The sequence below is a fragment of the Asparagus officinalis genome, chromosome 1 (genome assembly GCF_001876935.1).
Source record: "Asparagus officinalis chromosome 1, Aspof.V1, whole genome shotgun sequence".
Taxonomy (NCBI): domain Eukaryota; kingdom Viridiplantae; phylum Streptophyta; class Magnoliopsida; order Asparagales; family Asparagaceae; genus Asparagus; species Asparagus officinalis.
Window position 1 is genome coordinate 6,729,645 of NC_033794.1, and position 13,718 is coordinate 6,743,362.

The 13,718-nt window shown below is 36.3% G+C and overlaps 3 protein-coding genes across 12 annotated transcripts; 2 read left to right on the forward strand and 1 right to left on the reverse strand.

The window, feature by feature from the left end:
* On the forward strand, window positions 217-2,023 carry LOC109847501. Its single transcript, XM_020416731.1, has 4 exons — window positions 217-533; window positions 751-950; window positions 1,298-1,713; window positions 1,830-2,023. The coding sequence occupies exons 1-4, from the start codon at window positions 302-304 to the stop codon at window positions 1,900-1,902; spliced, it is 921 nt and encodes a 306-aa protein (XP_020272320.1). The 5' UTR covers window positions 217-301; the 3' UTR covers window positions 1,903-2,023.
* LOC109847543 (proline synthase co-transcribed bacterial homolog protein-like) lies at window positions 2,937-7,147 on the forward strand. The gene is made up of 7 exons (XM_020416777.1): window positions 2,937-3,505; window positions 4,800-4,866; window positions 5,387-5,433; window positions 6,281-6,368; window positions 6,486-6,619; window positions 6,706-6,804; window positions 6,886-7,147. Exons 1-7 carry the CDS (start codon window positions 3,299-3,301, stop codon window positions 6,964-6,966), a joined length of 723 nt encoding a protein of 240 aa, XP_020272366.1. The 5' UTR covers window positions 2,937-3,298; the 3' UTR covers window positions 6,967-7,147.
* Window positions 3,431-13,588, reverse strand: LOC109847509 (condensin complex subunit 2-like). 10 transcript variants are annotated; one of them, XM_020416759.1, is made up of 16 exons: window positions 13,160-13,588; window positions 12,976-13,080; window positions 12,784-12,901; window positions 11,457-11,530; window positions 11,322-11,382; window positions 11,017-11,217; window positions 10,612-10,907; window positions 10,404-10,548; window positions 10,071-10,330; window positions 9,955-9,985; window positions 9,108-9,244; window positions 8,081-8,191; window positions 7,721-7,729; window positions 7,522-7,649; window positions 4,786-4,835; window positions 3,431-3,517 (listed from the first exon to the last, which is right to left on the reverse strand). In XM_020416759.1, exons 1-15 carry the CDS (start codon window positions 13,394-13,396, stop codon window positions 4,814-4,816), a joined length of 1,935 nt encoding a protein of 644 aa, XP_020272348.1. In that variant the 5' UTR covers window positions 13,397-13,588; the 3' UTR covers window positions 3,431-3,517; window positions 4,786-4,813. The 10 variants fall into 10 exon arrangements, 6 of the variants coding, with proteins under 6 accessions (XP_020272348.1, XP_020272337.1, XP_020272345.1 ...); XR_002248633.1 differs by lacking the exon at window positions 3,431-3,517 and adding an exon at window positions 4,965-5,065 and having other exon boundaries at window positions 4,636-4,835; XM_020416748.1 differs by lacking the exon at window positions 3,431-3,517 and adding an exon at window positions 5,014-5,065 and having other exon boundaries at window positions 4,636-4,835.

Sequence of the window (13,718 nt, forward strand, 5' to 3'; positions counted from 1 at the left end):
AAAAGTCATATTCTCCAAATTATTTTTACACCAACTCCAACAACTTCCCCATTTTGAAGAATCCATTTTTTCCTTCAAAAATTTGGAGAATGTTGCAGATTTGGGGAAGCTTCCCCATTTTTTCTCCTCCATCTCTATTTTGGGGAATGAGATGAGGAATCTGTTGGACCAAAAAACTAACTAAATTCTTTAAAAATGGAAAATGTGAAAACTGTTGGAGATGCTTTTATACTATGGATACCATGTGATCAAAACCCATCATAGACGTGAATAATTTGCATGAGATTTAGAGAGCGAAATCATGAACTCGAGCTGCTCAGGGGTAATGGTTCAAGTACTACCACCAAAGCTCGTTCCTCCGACTTCGACGAGCAACAGGAGGAAGAGGACTTCGCTCAAGCGACCAAAACCAGCAACAGCTCGTTGCGCTGCCGTCAACGACGCCAGCTTCAGCAATCAGCGGGTCGACACCGAGACGCTGAGGGCCCAACTCGACCGACTCTACGCCGAAGCCGAGACGACTCGGTCCAGAGGTTTTTCCTTCGATTCCTGGTGAATTAATTGGAAAATTTGATTGAAATGGCGAACTGGGCCAGGCTTGAAATTATCATGAGTGTGAGAAATGAGCGTAGGTTTGGATGATAACGATGTGGGGGTTTTGTTGTTGTACACTATGTGTGCATGCCTGCCATCTGTTTGATGATTTGTCTCAATGAACCGCTGTTAATTGTTGTTTGGTTGTTGTTCCAGCAACTAACGCGAGAACGAGGCTGATGCGGTTGTCTGAGGCAGCAGAGAATCTACAGAAGAGGGCGGCTAATAGCGTCTTGGTTGGTAAGGAAACTGAGGCTAGGGGGTTACTTGTAGAAAAGAAGAAGTTGATGCAAGCCTTGGAGAAATCAAAGAACCGCATCGATGTGCTTGATAAGCTCGCGGTCAAGATTAATGAGGTCACGCTCTTTATCCTACATACATCCTCTTAACAAGTTGCCTCTTTTGTTGCGTACTTCGCGGGACACTCCAAAGCTTGGGTTCTTTTCCCCCCCCTCCAAAGTTCAAGGGGGGTTTTCTCCAAAGTTTGGGTTCTTTTGTTGCGTACTTTGCGGGACACTCCAAAGTTTGGGTTTATCTCCAAACACCCCCAAAGTGCAAGGGGGGTTTTCTGAATTTAACCTGAATCTGTTGCTTCGGTAGAGGCTTTTGGTTTTCTGAATTTAACCTTAATCTGTTGCTTTGGTAGAGGCTTTTATCATAATTTAATGTTTTAAGATTATGACAGATGTATACATGGTTTCAGGCAATTTCTATGAAGGAAGCGCAACTAATTGGAAATGTTGCCATTTACTCTGAATTTTCCGAAGAAGAGTCAGGTCATCAAATTCGATTCGTGAACCCGAAGGTAGACAGTGATGAAGATCCGAAAGAAGCCATAGGGGAAATTGACGAGCAAGAATCTGAAAAGAGTGAAGAAAACCTGCTCAACGATCTTGAGGACGCTTCAGACTCCGAAGATTTGATGAGAAATTTGAATGGAGCATCCTCTTATGAGGAATTTCTTCAATACGTAGACGGCAAACTTCAGCAGGTGGAATCAGAGCTTGATATGTTTTTAAGGGTCTCAACCTTGATACTTGACAGCGAACAGAAACAGATGAACACTAAGGTGCAGCAAACATCAGGACTTTTGAAAGATATACACAGCATTAGAGAGAGGTAAATTATTCAAGGATATGTAATCTCCGATGATTTTGAATTTTGAAGTTGAAATACCTTAATTTTATTGATATGAACTCTTGTTTGTTCATGAAACTATGTTCTATGCCTCTCAGGGTTGCAAGCATCATCAAGGCCCAGACAGATCGCAAAGCAAACGGGGGCCATTTTACAAATACAAAGATCTGAGGGGTAAATTTGCAAATATGGAATAATTTTTGAATCTATGTGCTAAAAGGCCCCTAATCTTTTTGAGTGGTGTATGTCTTCATTCCTCTTACATTCGAGATGAGATTGCTTTTTCTTTTTATCTGTACCTTGCTTTTCTTGCTTTTCCTTTTTAGCTGTATCTAATCAAAAAATGTATATTGCTATATCATCAGCCTACCACTGTCATCATGGAAAAACCAGAGGCTCAAAAGAAACTGATTTTAGAGAGAGAAAAACATCAAGTAAAATAATTACTGATAAACTGTCGATTTCTTACAACTGATAATTGAGTAGAAGGTGTCAAAATATAATGTTCTGATTTCTTACAACTGATAAGTCGTCGATTTCTTACAACTTATAAACGTGTATCATGCAGTAGGAGGGGACACCTCACCTGTCTTCTCCCCATGTCCCATATTTGGGATCCTTTTGGCATTCCCCTCTAATTTCCACCATTCCAAAATATCAAAATCAACTGCATGCTCATCAGCAATTGGACCATCTTCTCGTTCAAAATAAAGGTCAAGATCATTAGCACGCTTGGTTTTTAATCTTCTACTACGCTTGGTTTTAAATTTCCACAACCTTCTAGTTTTCCTCGTGGATCCATAACGGTCGCAAAACAATATAACAAGGGTATCTTTTCGTAATATTTTGAATGAATTTTGTTCCATTGACTTGACAACAGTTCCGAGCTTTCTATCACCTCGATGTAATTTAAAACATCGAGTTATATTACACAAATATATAAGAGCTAAATGTGTAGTCGCGTGATAGGTACAAGATAAATTTTTACTAGCATCTTCGAATACTTCTAATAGTTCTGTAAACTTTTGTGCTACATACCAATCATCATCACTAATAAAACCTGAAGCATTTCTAATTTTTTCTACATGTGAATTAGTTTGAACTAAACCATTTTTTACACAAAGACTAATAAAATGACAAATACAATGAACATTAAATAAATTACCATCTAAAACAGGATTTAAAGCGCCCTTTAAATGATCTATTGCCACATTACTACTGGATGCATTATCAAATGAAGCATTAAAAATTTTATCATCTACTCTATAAGCTTTAGCTATTTTTCCATAGCTTGATCACCTCTCCACTCATCAAGAGGAAGAGGGGAAAAAATCAAGAACTTCTTCGCCCTTGGCCCAATGGCTATAAGGAGATGTAACGTTCCCGGCCCGGCCCGGCCCGGTAAGTAAGATCAAATCCCAATCTATAACAGCCATCATCGGAGCTTAGCGGGAAACTAAAAGTACACGTGTCCGCTTCCTAACCACGAAATGAATAGATTTGGAACGTGGCTGAGATCGAAGTTATTCTTGGCCCTCTCTCTCTCCCCTCTTTTGCAAAGGTTTCGATGATGGCAGCGCTGGCGACGGCTCTCCGATCGGTGATGCAGAGAGTTCACCGGGCGGCGGAGAAAGCTGGCAGGCAATCGGAGGAGGTGAGGGTCGTCGCCGTCGGCAAGACGAAGCCTGTGTCTCTTGTTCGCCAACTGTATGATACCGGTCATCGATATTTTGGGGAGAATTATGTTCAGGAGTTCATCGACAAGGCCCCTCAGGTTCCCTACTTTCTATGTTGATGTGGATTTGATATTCAGTTTCATCAAGATAAAGAACAATTTTTATACTTTACACATGAAATGCTGTGAGCTATTTTACTTAAAACTTACATTAAACAGAGAAAAGCTTCTGTGAGGATAGAATTTTAGCTTTGTATCCTCGTTGTGGGAACAAATTTTCCTCACTACTTCATGGACAAATTTTCAAAACTAACCCTTTTGTAACTTTATTTTTAAAAATCGACGTATTTATCTTTTATTTAGCATTTTCAATTGGATCGAAAATGCTAAATAAGATTTACCTGTTCTTAATTATGTGCAAAACTTCACAGGATTCTAAATCCCATGAAGTTTTAGCAATTTATTTAGCATTTTTGACTAAGTTTCAGCTAGCTGATTGAAACTAGGTCAAAAATGCTAAATAAATCTCAAGCAAATCGATTTCTAAAAATAAATCTAAAAAAGAGTTGGTTTTGAAAATTTCTTCCTATTTCATTATTCTTCCCCAAACATTTTTGATGCTTAGATTAAGATATATTATTATATATATGTTGATTGCATTCCTTTGCCTACCTGTTTATATGCTTGTATCATGCCTTGGAAACAAATCTAATTCTCTAGACAAAAAGATGTCCATACTGAGCTTTTATAAAAAAAACCTTGCAAACAAAATAAAATATTGATACTTTATTCATTATAAAGAAGCTCTAATTGCAGAAAACTTTACCTTTATATAGACCATGGAACATAAACAACAAAACTTTACCAAATTAGAACGGGAATAAATAAGAAAATTTTAATTTCCTAAACAAGAAACAGCCAAAAGACTTTCAAATGTTTGCTAAAAATTGTAAGAAATCATTAAACCTCGAGTATTTGGAGACATGGAAATTGTTTCCCTTTTTACTTCTATTTTTATTAAGACAATGAGAAATTCATTAACGTCAAATAAAACATCTAACTTAAAAGAAATATTAATATCTGGCTTAAAAGTCTTTTGACCTGACACAGTCTCTATCTTGTTCTTGTAATGATGAAGATGATATAGTTTAGTTTCATCAACACTTAAAAAGTTATATTCATGTAACTGGGTCGTCGTGTCAATGATATGAACTAAATATCGCGCTAGGTGTTAACACCTTCTATTTTGCCTGTTTCTTTTGCACCCAATAACAAAATAGGACATATACCTGACTGTGGAAACTTTACATACATTATAAAGTTGCACAAAAAACATACTAATTAAACTTTTGACACGTTTTCTTGAGGATAAACCTTACTATTTATCTTGCAGCTCCCAGCAGATATTCAGTGGCATTTCATTGGACACCTGCAAACCAACAAAGTCAAAACCCTTTTAGGTACTTCTAGTGAAATCTTTAAGACTTATTAAAACATTTTTATTCATATCAAAGTTATATGATTTCACTGGACTTTTCATCATATTTTAAGTGGTTACCGAGTTTATCTGAATAAGGAGATTTAAATTTGTAAAGGGAGCTTTTTACTGTTTTCTGGTAAGCTTGTTAACTCCAACTCTTGCTTTTGCTTACTTCCACTCTGCATTCAGTGCAAATTATTTCTGATCAAGGTTTTAGTAATTTCTATGCCTCTTCTTACAATATCAGCATAAAAAAAATTGACAATGCATATCTTGAATTTCTTTTATTTTTGATATATTTAATAAAAATGAAAAAAAAAACAGTGTCGTGTGTATTGTAAAGAGGAAAAAAGTAGAAACATATATGTGAAAGAAAGTAGGATGTTAAAAAGTGCAGCTTCACAGGAACAATTCTGATTTATATTTTTTAATCTGTCTCTTAATATATATATTCCTGTTGATGATTTTATGTGCTCAATAATTTGAAGTCTTTTTTGCAGCTGCTGTTCCCAATCTCGACATGGTTGAGAGTGTAGACAGTGAAAAGGTAAAGAACCTGTTCTACTTTTTACTAGCCCTTTACAGGAATTAAATTTTGCCTTGATGGGTGGGTGGGTTTTTTTGTTTTTCAAACAAAAAAGTGCATCTTTTTCAAACAAAAAAGCAAGTTATCTTATTTCATTTTTAAATATTAGAAAACCCAATCACTACTATTGCATACATAGTGCAAGTGGATGGATAACAACTATGATGCCTATAGAATATATCATAAGATGGTGAGTAAGCAATCATGAAGAAAAAGTGTTCCGTACTTCCTGAAGAATGCTCTCAGCAACACAGCAGCTCATTCAGGTAGTACAAAATTTTTAGGGATATCTTCATTGCTTTAAGTAGAGAAACTGTTGATTTATTGGGTATTAAAGAACTGCCAGCAATCAGTTTTTCTTATGGCAGATAGCTAATATGTTATTTTCCAATTTTTTTTTTACTTATGCTTGCTTTCTCCACAGAGGTATGATTTGCTTGCTGCATGCACTCAATAGTTGGAAATCTAGCTACTAGCGACCTACTATACTAAAAACTATATGGTAGTTCATTTCTAACTGATTTGCTCATTTCTACGTCCTAAAATTACATTAAAAAATAGTTTTAGGCCTTCTCTGTTCCCTCTGAAGCCTTTTGGTTTCTTAACCCCCTAAATTTTGTCCTTGACATCAGTTCCATACTCCTATTCCGTTTGAATTCAACAAAACTTATGACTTGAATTTTTTATTGTGTTCAAAGTTGAGCAGTTAAATTTGTTAAGAAGTTGCCTAAATTTTGGCAGAAACCACACAATCACAGCATATTCATTTTCACTAAAATAATGTACTCTAGCAATTCAACCCTTTCAGCTAGCTAATCATCTTAATCGTGCGGTTGCTACCATGGGGAGGAAAGCTCTTAAAGTTTTAGTCCAAGTAAATACAAGTGGAGAAGAGTGTGAGTATTTGTTTTGCATCAGTAGATAAATGGAAGCAAAGGTTTAATACATGGTTTTTTTGCTATAATCACTAGCACGTGTTCCAACTGATCTTTGAATGATCTTCATCTTTGCAGCAAAATCTGGTGTAGATCCCTCAAATTGTGTAGAATTGGCTAAGCATGTTAAACTAGGATGTCCGAACCTTGTTTTCTCTGGTCTGATGACAATAGGGATGAAAGACTACTCATCAACCCCAGAAAATTTCAAGGTTATGTTTCTTGAACATTAAGCTATTTTAGCTATACTCTAGGCACACATATAAACTAATATTAATCACATATTCTTGAAGTGCAGGCATTATCAAATTGTAGAACCAATGTGTGCAAGGCTCTAGGGATTCCAGAGGAATCGTGTGAACTATCAATGGGCATGTCTGGAGATTTCGAGCAAGCAGTAAGAAATACTATAGCCTTATTAATCTAAAAGATTGATCCTGACTGAAGTCTTGTGTTTGATTGAATTTGTTCGCTGCAGATTGAAATGGGGAGCACAAATGTTAGAATTGGTTCCACTATATTTGGACCACGGATGTACCCTATGAGAAATGAAAACTAATGACCTACGACTTTGTCATAGTATTGCTCAATATGGGCTGTATATAGTAATTTGTTTTGGTAAAATTTTGATGAGTTTATATATATATTATCTGTGTTGTAACTTGTAAATAGTGACAACATGGTATGTCAAGCACGAACTAAGTTATTTGACAATTGCATGCTCTATGTTGCGGTGATCATTGTCGGTGTATAAATATTTAGAGCAAGATGACACTTTCTACACATATTTCTTTCTTTTCCTATTTTTCATTTTGAGTTTCTTCACATCGCATATAAAATCAAATGTTTGGGTAGTAGTTTTCACAGGTTGTATTCAATCTATACAATTTATATGCACATTTGAAGTGTTTAAGCTCAGGCCTTGGCTACAGCTTCTCCTATAGATACGTTAATTGGAACTGTGAATTGGAACAAAAAATGTAGTGGCAACTACAAAGTACTTTTGGCATATATAAAAGCAAAAACAACAGGTTTATAAGAAGCAGATATCAACATATAAAAATGAACAGAAGCTGCCAAAAATAATTGCAAGTGATTGAAATGTTGCTCTTACTCTATACGATTACTGAAGAGGGGATGTGAATGTCGAGTTCGTCCAGTGTTGGATGCTTGTGGAGGCTCAAGTGGTGCTCGTTGGCCAGGTGTAAGAGACAAATGAAGAACAAATGTGGCGAGATGTCCCTGGGTAAAGAAGTTATGGGGCAAGAATCACTTGAAAATTGATGCAAAACTTGCTTGAAGGAAACAGTCACCTCGATTCCCTGTTACAAGAACATCGCAACCCATCAGTATCCACTATTATTGCATGAAAAAACGGAACAGAGATGCAGGAAGCATGTATTGAATTTAATATCCAAAAATGGAAAAGAAAAACAGGAGAACATTGCAGGTATTGAAACTAGAAATCTAGTGGAGTTCATCTGGATATAAACCTCCTTAAGATCAACCCAGATCGGCTATTTTACACAACCTAAGAGTTGAGTGTTACTACCATGTATAGTGGTTAGAAAAATTCGAAACGAAGAGTTATTTAGCACACAACATTAAATAGAAGGGAAATAACACAATATCCTATTTGAATGCAAAGTAGAAGAGAAAATGACTATACTAACCACATCAGACATCTGAATTGATTCTTGTATGTTGCTCCAAAGCACATCTTTTAGGACATGAACATCAACTTGTTTCGGTACCTTGTCGTACTGTATGTCAACTTTGTTTACCTAAAATTTTCAAATACAAAAAAGCATCAGTATTATGGTTCTCTTCATCTGTCAGTAGGGAATTATCTGGAACCTCTTACACACGAAGAAAAATCAGCAGAGGAAAAAAAAGGTGGCAAAAAGTATCTAGAATTTCTGAACAATGCCAATAATCCTAAGTATGAGCAATGTGTCCTACAAGTTATTATATCATTACTTGTTATACTGTTCAAAAGGAAAAAATATCATGTTTGATATGTTTTTGGAATCCACATTTACACAGTAACACTTACAAATGCTCTTAACATTTACAATGCATATTGGAATCCACATATACACAGTAACACTTGAGGGGGATGACTGATTACCCACATATACACAGTAACACTTGAGGGGGATGACTGATTACCCCTAAGGAAACAAACCAATAGCTGTCGTCTAACCTTTTCCATTATGTCAGCTATGAAGTGAAATGCTCACTCTATTTCATAAAGAAGTTTATGCATGTGAAGAGAAAAAAAAATTACTTGAACTTTAAATAACGTATGGTGCGAGCTAAAGTTACTGGTCTAATTCCTTGTATGAAAATGTTTGCATAGATGAACCTGGAATTTCAACAATATCTTATGCAAGCTATAAACATAGTTCTACTTCCTTGTATGAAAATATTTGCATAAATAATCTGTCTACAAGTCCTCTTGGTTTCCACGAATGCAACAATTTTTATCTGCCCAACAAAATATAAAAGCCACAATCATACATTTCACTGATGTTAGGTGCCATAGCTACGTCATATAAAAAGGTTTCCACCAAACAATCTTAACCTGAATAATCAAATTGTACATGTAGACAGATGGCGTGCTTTCCAGACATAGAATGAAAAATGTTGATGGGCCAATTTTATTAAAATAAATTAGTGTTCAAGCGAGGTTCAAACCTGACGTGGCGGGTGAACAAGATTTTCCAGATCTTCCCTATCGCTACTATATGCTGGATAATCAGAGTTGTCATTTCTCGTATTTTCATCATCACATGAAGCAAATGGAATAAAGTTGTCATATTGCATTGATTCATCTGTAAAATATGAAACATGATACAAATTGTTTACTTCAAGCAATTCAGGTGAAAGGAAAATCATAGATGATTTGCCACAATTCAAAAGAAAGTCAGAAGACAACTTAAGTTTCAAAATTTTCCTTCTTTCCCCTTAATAAACATCTATCGTCTACCTTTCTCAAACAAAAGGTTGATCATAAGATCATGAAAAGGGAATCAAATAAAATTTCATATGTGGATTCTCGTTTAAAGTACTTAGACAAAACTAATGTTTGTTATAGATTTTAAATTCAAAAGCTGGCCTTTAAATTTTCATTTACTTCAACGGTCGATTGCATTTCAATTTACTACTGTAATTGTTTGAGGAGGTTTGTGGACAATATTGAGCAAGAACAAATGAAGAAAAAAAGGAAGCAGAGGAAACATATGTTTTTGTCATAATTAGGTCAATGGAAAAGATCTCATCTCACAGCATAAGGTTAATATTTTCCAGGGATTCCTTTTGAAGTGATCATCACTGATAACATAAAAAATTAGATACTAAATGTATCGTCCCCCAAAAACAACAGGAAACCACCACAACTGATAGATGCATCATTAAAGTATAAATATCAACTGCACAAAAGCATAAATAAAATATATCTACAATAGAAACAGCAATGCAAACTTGACATAAAAAACTTGCGTATTTTGAGATTTTGTAATAGAAATTAGGTAGAACAACTTGCCGGATATTTTTCTTGCTTTTTCCCCAAGACGCTACAAGAAAGAAAGTCAGACACAAGTTGTCATACAGCAATAAAAAGATACGAGGCTAAAAAACTATTTTGGGCACTTAGTTTACCATAAAACCGGGAAGAAGAAACAGCCTGACAAGATTTTCTGGTCTATAGTGGCAATCTTCTGGAAGTTTAGTAATGCAGGGTGACCTGTTTGCCGGTAAGATCAGTGATTTTGGACTTTTGGGGGATGCAAAAATGTTAGGCATCTGCATGTCCAGAGATTTTGTGAAATCAATATCAGGCACTCCCTTTTTTATCTTTGGCTCCTTACTTGCTAGTTCTGATTCATTTTCATTATCTGAGCATGGCATTTGTTCTAAACCTACAGCAACACACAACTAAGTACTCGCACAAATAAAAAGGCAATAGAGTGAAGAGTTTGTTTCTAGTCATACCTTTGGCCTTCCGATACTTCCAATGATCAGGACCTGCCCAAGCATTTGATTTTGAAATGAATCCCAAGCCTAGAATAAGCAAATCAGAATTTTTTTCAAGTTTCTGATCTATTAAAGGATTCCCAATTACACATTCACCATTCCCCTATATCACAATAAGTTTCGTTAGATAAAATCAAATATATGATGTAGGGTGCATGAAACATACATCTGAATGCCTACTAAAATTTGCATCTGAAGTACTTAAGCCGTCAGTTGGATCATTGACACCTAATCTTGCATGATCATCGCGACCAAAATTCCACCACTCAAAATCGTCAAATGCATCACTTCCTGCTTCAGAATGGTCACTGTTATTTATTTCTTGAACCAGTGGCTGTTGTGCTGCAGGAAGTACATCTGATGACCTACAATTGTTTTCGCCAAACTGACTCAAAATATCCCTTAAAGTTGGAGAAATATCACTTTTTGCATGCATGTGTACTATCATCTGTTCAATGTTTTCTGCAAAGAAGAATTAGAATGTAAGGAGAGAGAGCAAGAAAGAAACTACCTAGAATTTAACACATGGGATAGCAAAATTGTTTCGTTAAATAAGATATTGTAGTTGTACCCTTAGCAAATGAAAGGTCTATTATATTAGCGTGATGATACTCCGGTTCAGATAAAATGGTCTTCTCTGGTAACTCGAATAAATCAAACAGCACACAACAACCACCATAAACTCCAAAGTTGTTTAACAAAAGACCCTTGGCTCCCCCTTCATCAAATTGAGCTGATGTTTGATGATACAGAGGATCCACAGTAAATGCCACTGTAATATGAAATCTAATATTAATGAAACTCGAATAACTATGATGCAGGATATATAAATAAATAAATAGAACTGTTGAGCAGGGATATAACACAAGTTAGTACCATCAAACTTCTTTATATTGAGGGCTTCAAAAGAAGGTTCCACTGTAGTTAAAGGTGACAACTGCATGTAATACATGAGTTTGGCATGGAGCATTGGCATGTAAGTCTAATTGATTAACCACAAAATTTATATACCTTCCTGTCCAAATCCTTCTTAGCAAATCCTTGTACTTGCTTAGTCTGTGTATGATCGCCGGCACCCATGTTTCCTGTAGTAACATAACGATAGTACCGGGCAATGAAGGATTTTGTATGTTAACATTTTAAGACAGAGGTAAAGTTGTGGATAAACACCAAAATTTGAATAACATAGGAGATAAAATAATATACGAGAATTTTCATTGATGAGCAACCTTTTCGTAACCATAATTTAACCCAAAAAAATTATTTTCTACTGGTAGTTGCATATGAGATCAGTAAACTGAATAATAATTAAACTTGATCATGATATACTTGAAGACAGTTCATATGGCACAGAGATGAAATCAGGAAAAGGTGATCAGAACCTACCCCTACAATGAACCTTTGTAACTGTGAACCAATAAAATCATGCTGTTTGTTCCTCATACATAAATCTCCTTACATCCAGTTAGTTAGCTTTTCCTCTAAACTCTCAGATAGGATTGTTTTGGTTGGTTGTAATTGTATCGATCCATATTCTTTTACGATTCTTGCACTCTACAATCATGGTATTGCAAACCCAAATCAGTTGTTTGTTTGTTGCACTCAACTCTCCCTAGACCCAGTTAGTGAACTATTACTCTGAACTCTTGAGCTCTAAAAGTGAAAATAGGCAAGAAGCTCCAGGATTTTAATGGTTATTTATTCGAAGCAAGGTTTGCTTCTTGCAGCTCAGCATGTAAAAGAACATGCTCTCAAGGGTGAACTAGTCATTAAAAGATTGCACGTTTATCACCAGGGAATATTGCCAGGAAATTCTGTCTATTATTTCTATCATTTGTGAACAAACGTGTGAACAATATCTCAGGAACTTACAATGGAATGTTTCTTTGGTAATCAATTCAAGGGTAAACTAGTCATCAAAGGTTTAAATTTTAAATGGGGCATGTTATCAGAAAAGTCCACCATTCCATATCGATTATTATCAGTAACTAGTGGATTAATGTGTGATCAAATGTCGTAAGGATTTGATGCTTCTTACAGTAGCTGTGAGCCTTGCTTATGTACGCCCAAGAAAAGGTTCTAGTTATATTTCACTTGCATTCTATGAAACTTGCATCTGTATTCTGCCTGTTTAATGTTGGATTAAGCTGGAAACTAATTTCTCGTCATGGACTTAGATTTGTTGATACCATGGACGTGCAAACAGGCAGACTTTATTGTTGTATTTATACCTAAACTTCAGGAACAAAAAATTGTGTTCCTGAAAGGGGGAAGTGAAATTACTCATGACTAGTAAAGCAGAATTTATGCCTTAAAAGACTGTAAATAGAAAGCTAACCCCCAATTTCTTCTTGCCCGGCTCTATTGATCCATCCAAGGACCTTATACGCCTCCGAATACACCGAATCCACTCGCAACGAGTATATCTTCACTCCAGCTTCCAAAGTACAACTAGCCTTTTAAAAAAAAACTAAGCTCGCATCATCTAACTTTACCAGATTAAAAATAAAGAAGAAATAAAAAATGTCACCTTCTGGAAATTGGTCTCGTCGCCTTCATCCCTAGGCCCAGCCCTAATAATCTCACTGAGATGGTCAATCAGCGTGAGCTGCCACATGTTCTTCTGGTTGATTTTCTGAAAATTAAAAAAAAACTCTAATTTCATCACGTAACCAAAACTAGAAGAGAAATGATGAGATTTTTAAGTAACAAACGTTTTCGCTTGCGAGCTTGACGCAATTCTGGAAAAGATCCATGATCTGATCATCGTCCAAGAACCCATGATCCTCTGGTTGTCGAAATGGCGGAGGAGTAGGGGAGAAGGCGGCGGATCGGCGGCGGACGGAGGCTGCGATCGCCGCGCGTGCCTGAGCTCGTTCGTGATCATCGTCGTTGGATACGAGAGGGAAAGGTTTAGGGCTCAAGATTGGGGATTGGAGTCGAGGGGACATTGGAACCCTAGATCGATGAGTTCATCGTTACGATTTTCGTTTTAATTTGTTTTCCCCCCTAGGGTTTGGCTTGTTGAAGAAGCTGAATATTTGGGGAGGGAAGGGAGCGGGTGTTTTGATTCTTGGTTCCTGCGGTTCTTTTTCCCTCTCTTTTGAAGTGGTTTGAAGTTTTGAACTTCGATTTTCTGATGGCGTTATGGGCTTCACCGGTCGCCCATTTATAAGCCCAGATTAAGGGGCTGGTTTGTTTGCTTATAGTGCACGTGGGGAGATAAGAATGGGCCAGGCCTTTAAAGCGATTTCTGTTGGCGTCAAGTCCACT

Bases quoted from the DNA above. Each gene is read 5' to 3' on its own strand.
- LOC109847501 (XM_020416731.1), top strand. From the start codon at position 302: ATGAACTCGAGCTGCTCAGGGGTAATGGTTCAAGTACTACCACCAAAG. The intron at 534-750 runs GTTTTTCCTTCG...TTGTTGTTCCAG, and splicing joins CGAGACGACTCGGTCCAGAG to CAACTAACGCGAGAACGAGG. The intron at 1,714-1,829 runs GTAAATTATTCA...TATGCCTCTCAG, and splicing joins ATACACAGCATTAGAGAGAG to GGTTGCAAGCATCATCAAGG.
- LOC109847543 (XM_020416777.1), top strand. From the start codon at position 3,299: ATGATGGCAGCGCTGGCGACGGCTCTCCGATCGGTGATGCAGAGAGTT. The intron at 6,620-6,705 runs GTTATGTTTCTT...CTTGAAGTGCAG, and splicing joins CAACCCCAGAAAATTTCAAG to GCATTATCAAATTGTAGAAC. The intron at 6,805-6,885 runs GTAAGAAATACT...TGTTCGCTGCAG, and splicing joins CTGGAGATTTCGAGCAAGCA to ATTGAAATGGGGAGCACAAA.
- LOC109847509 (XM_020416737.1), bottom strand. From the start codon at position 13,396: ATGTCCCCTCGACTCCAATCCCCAATCTTGAGCCCTAAACCTTTCCCT. The intron at 11,218-11,321 runs GTACTAACTTGT...TTCATATTACAG, and splicing joins CAATATAAAGAAGTTTGATG to TGGCATTTACTGTGGATCCT. The intron at 9,245-9,954 runs GCAAGTTGTTCT...CATATTTTACAG, and splicing joins AAAAGCAAGAAAAATATCCG to ATGAATCAATGCAATATGAC.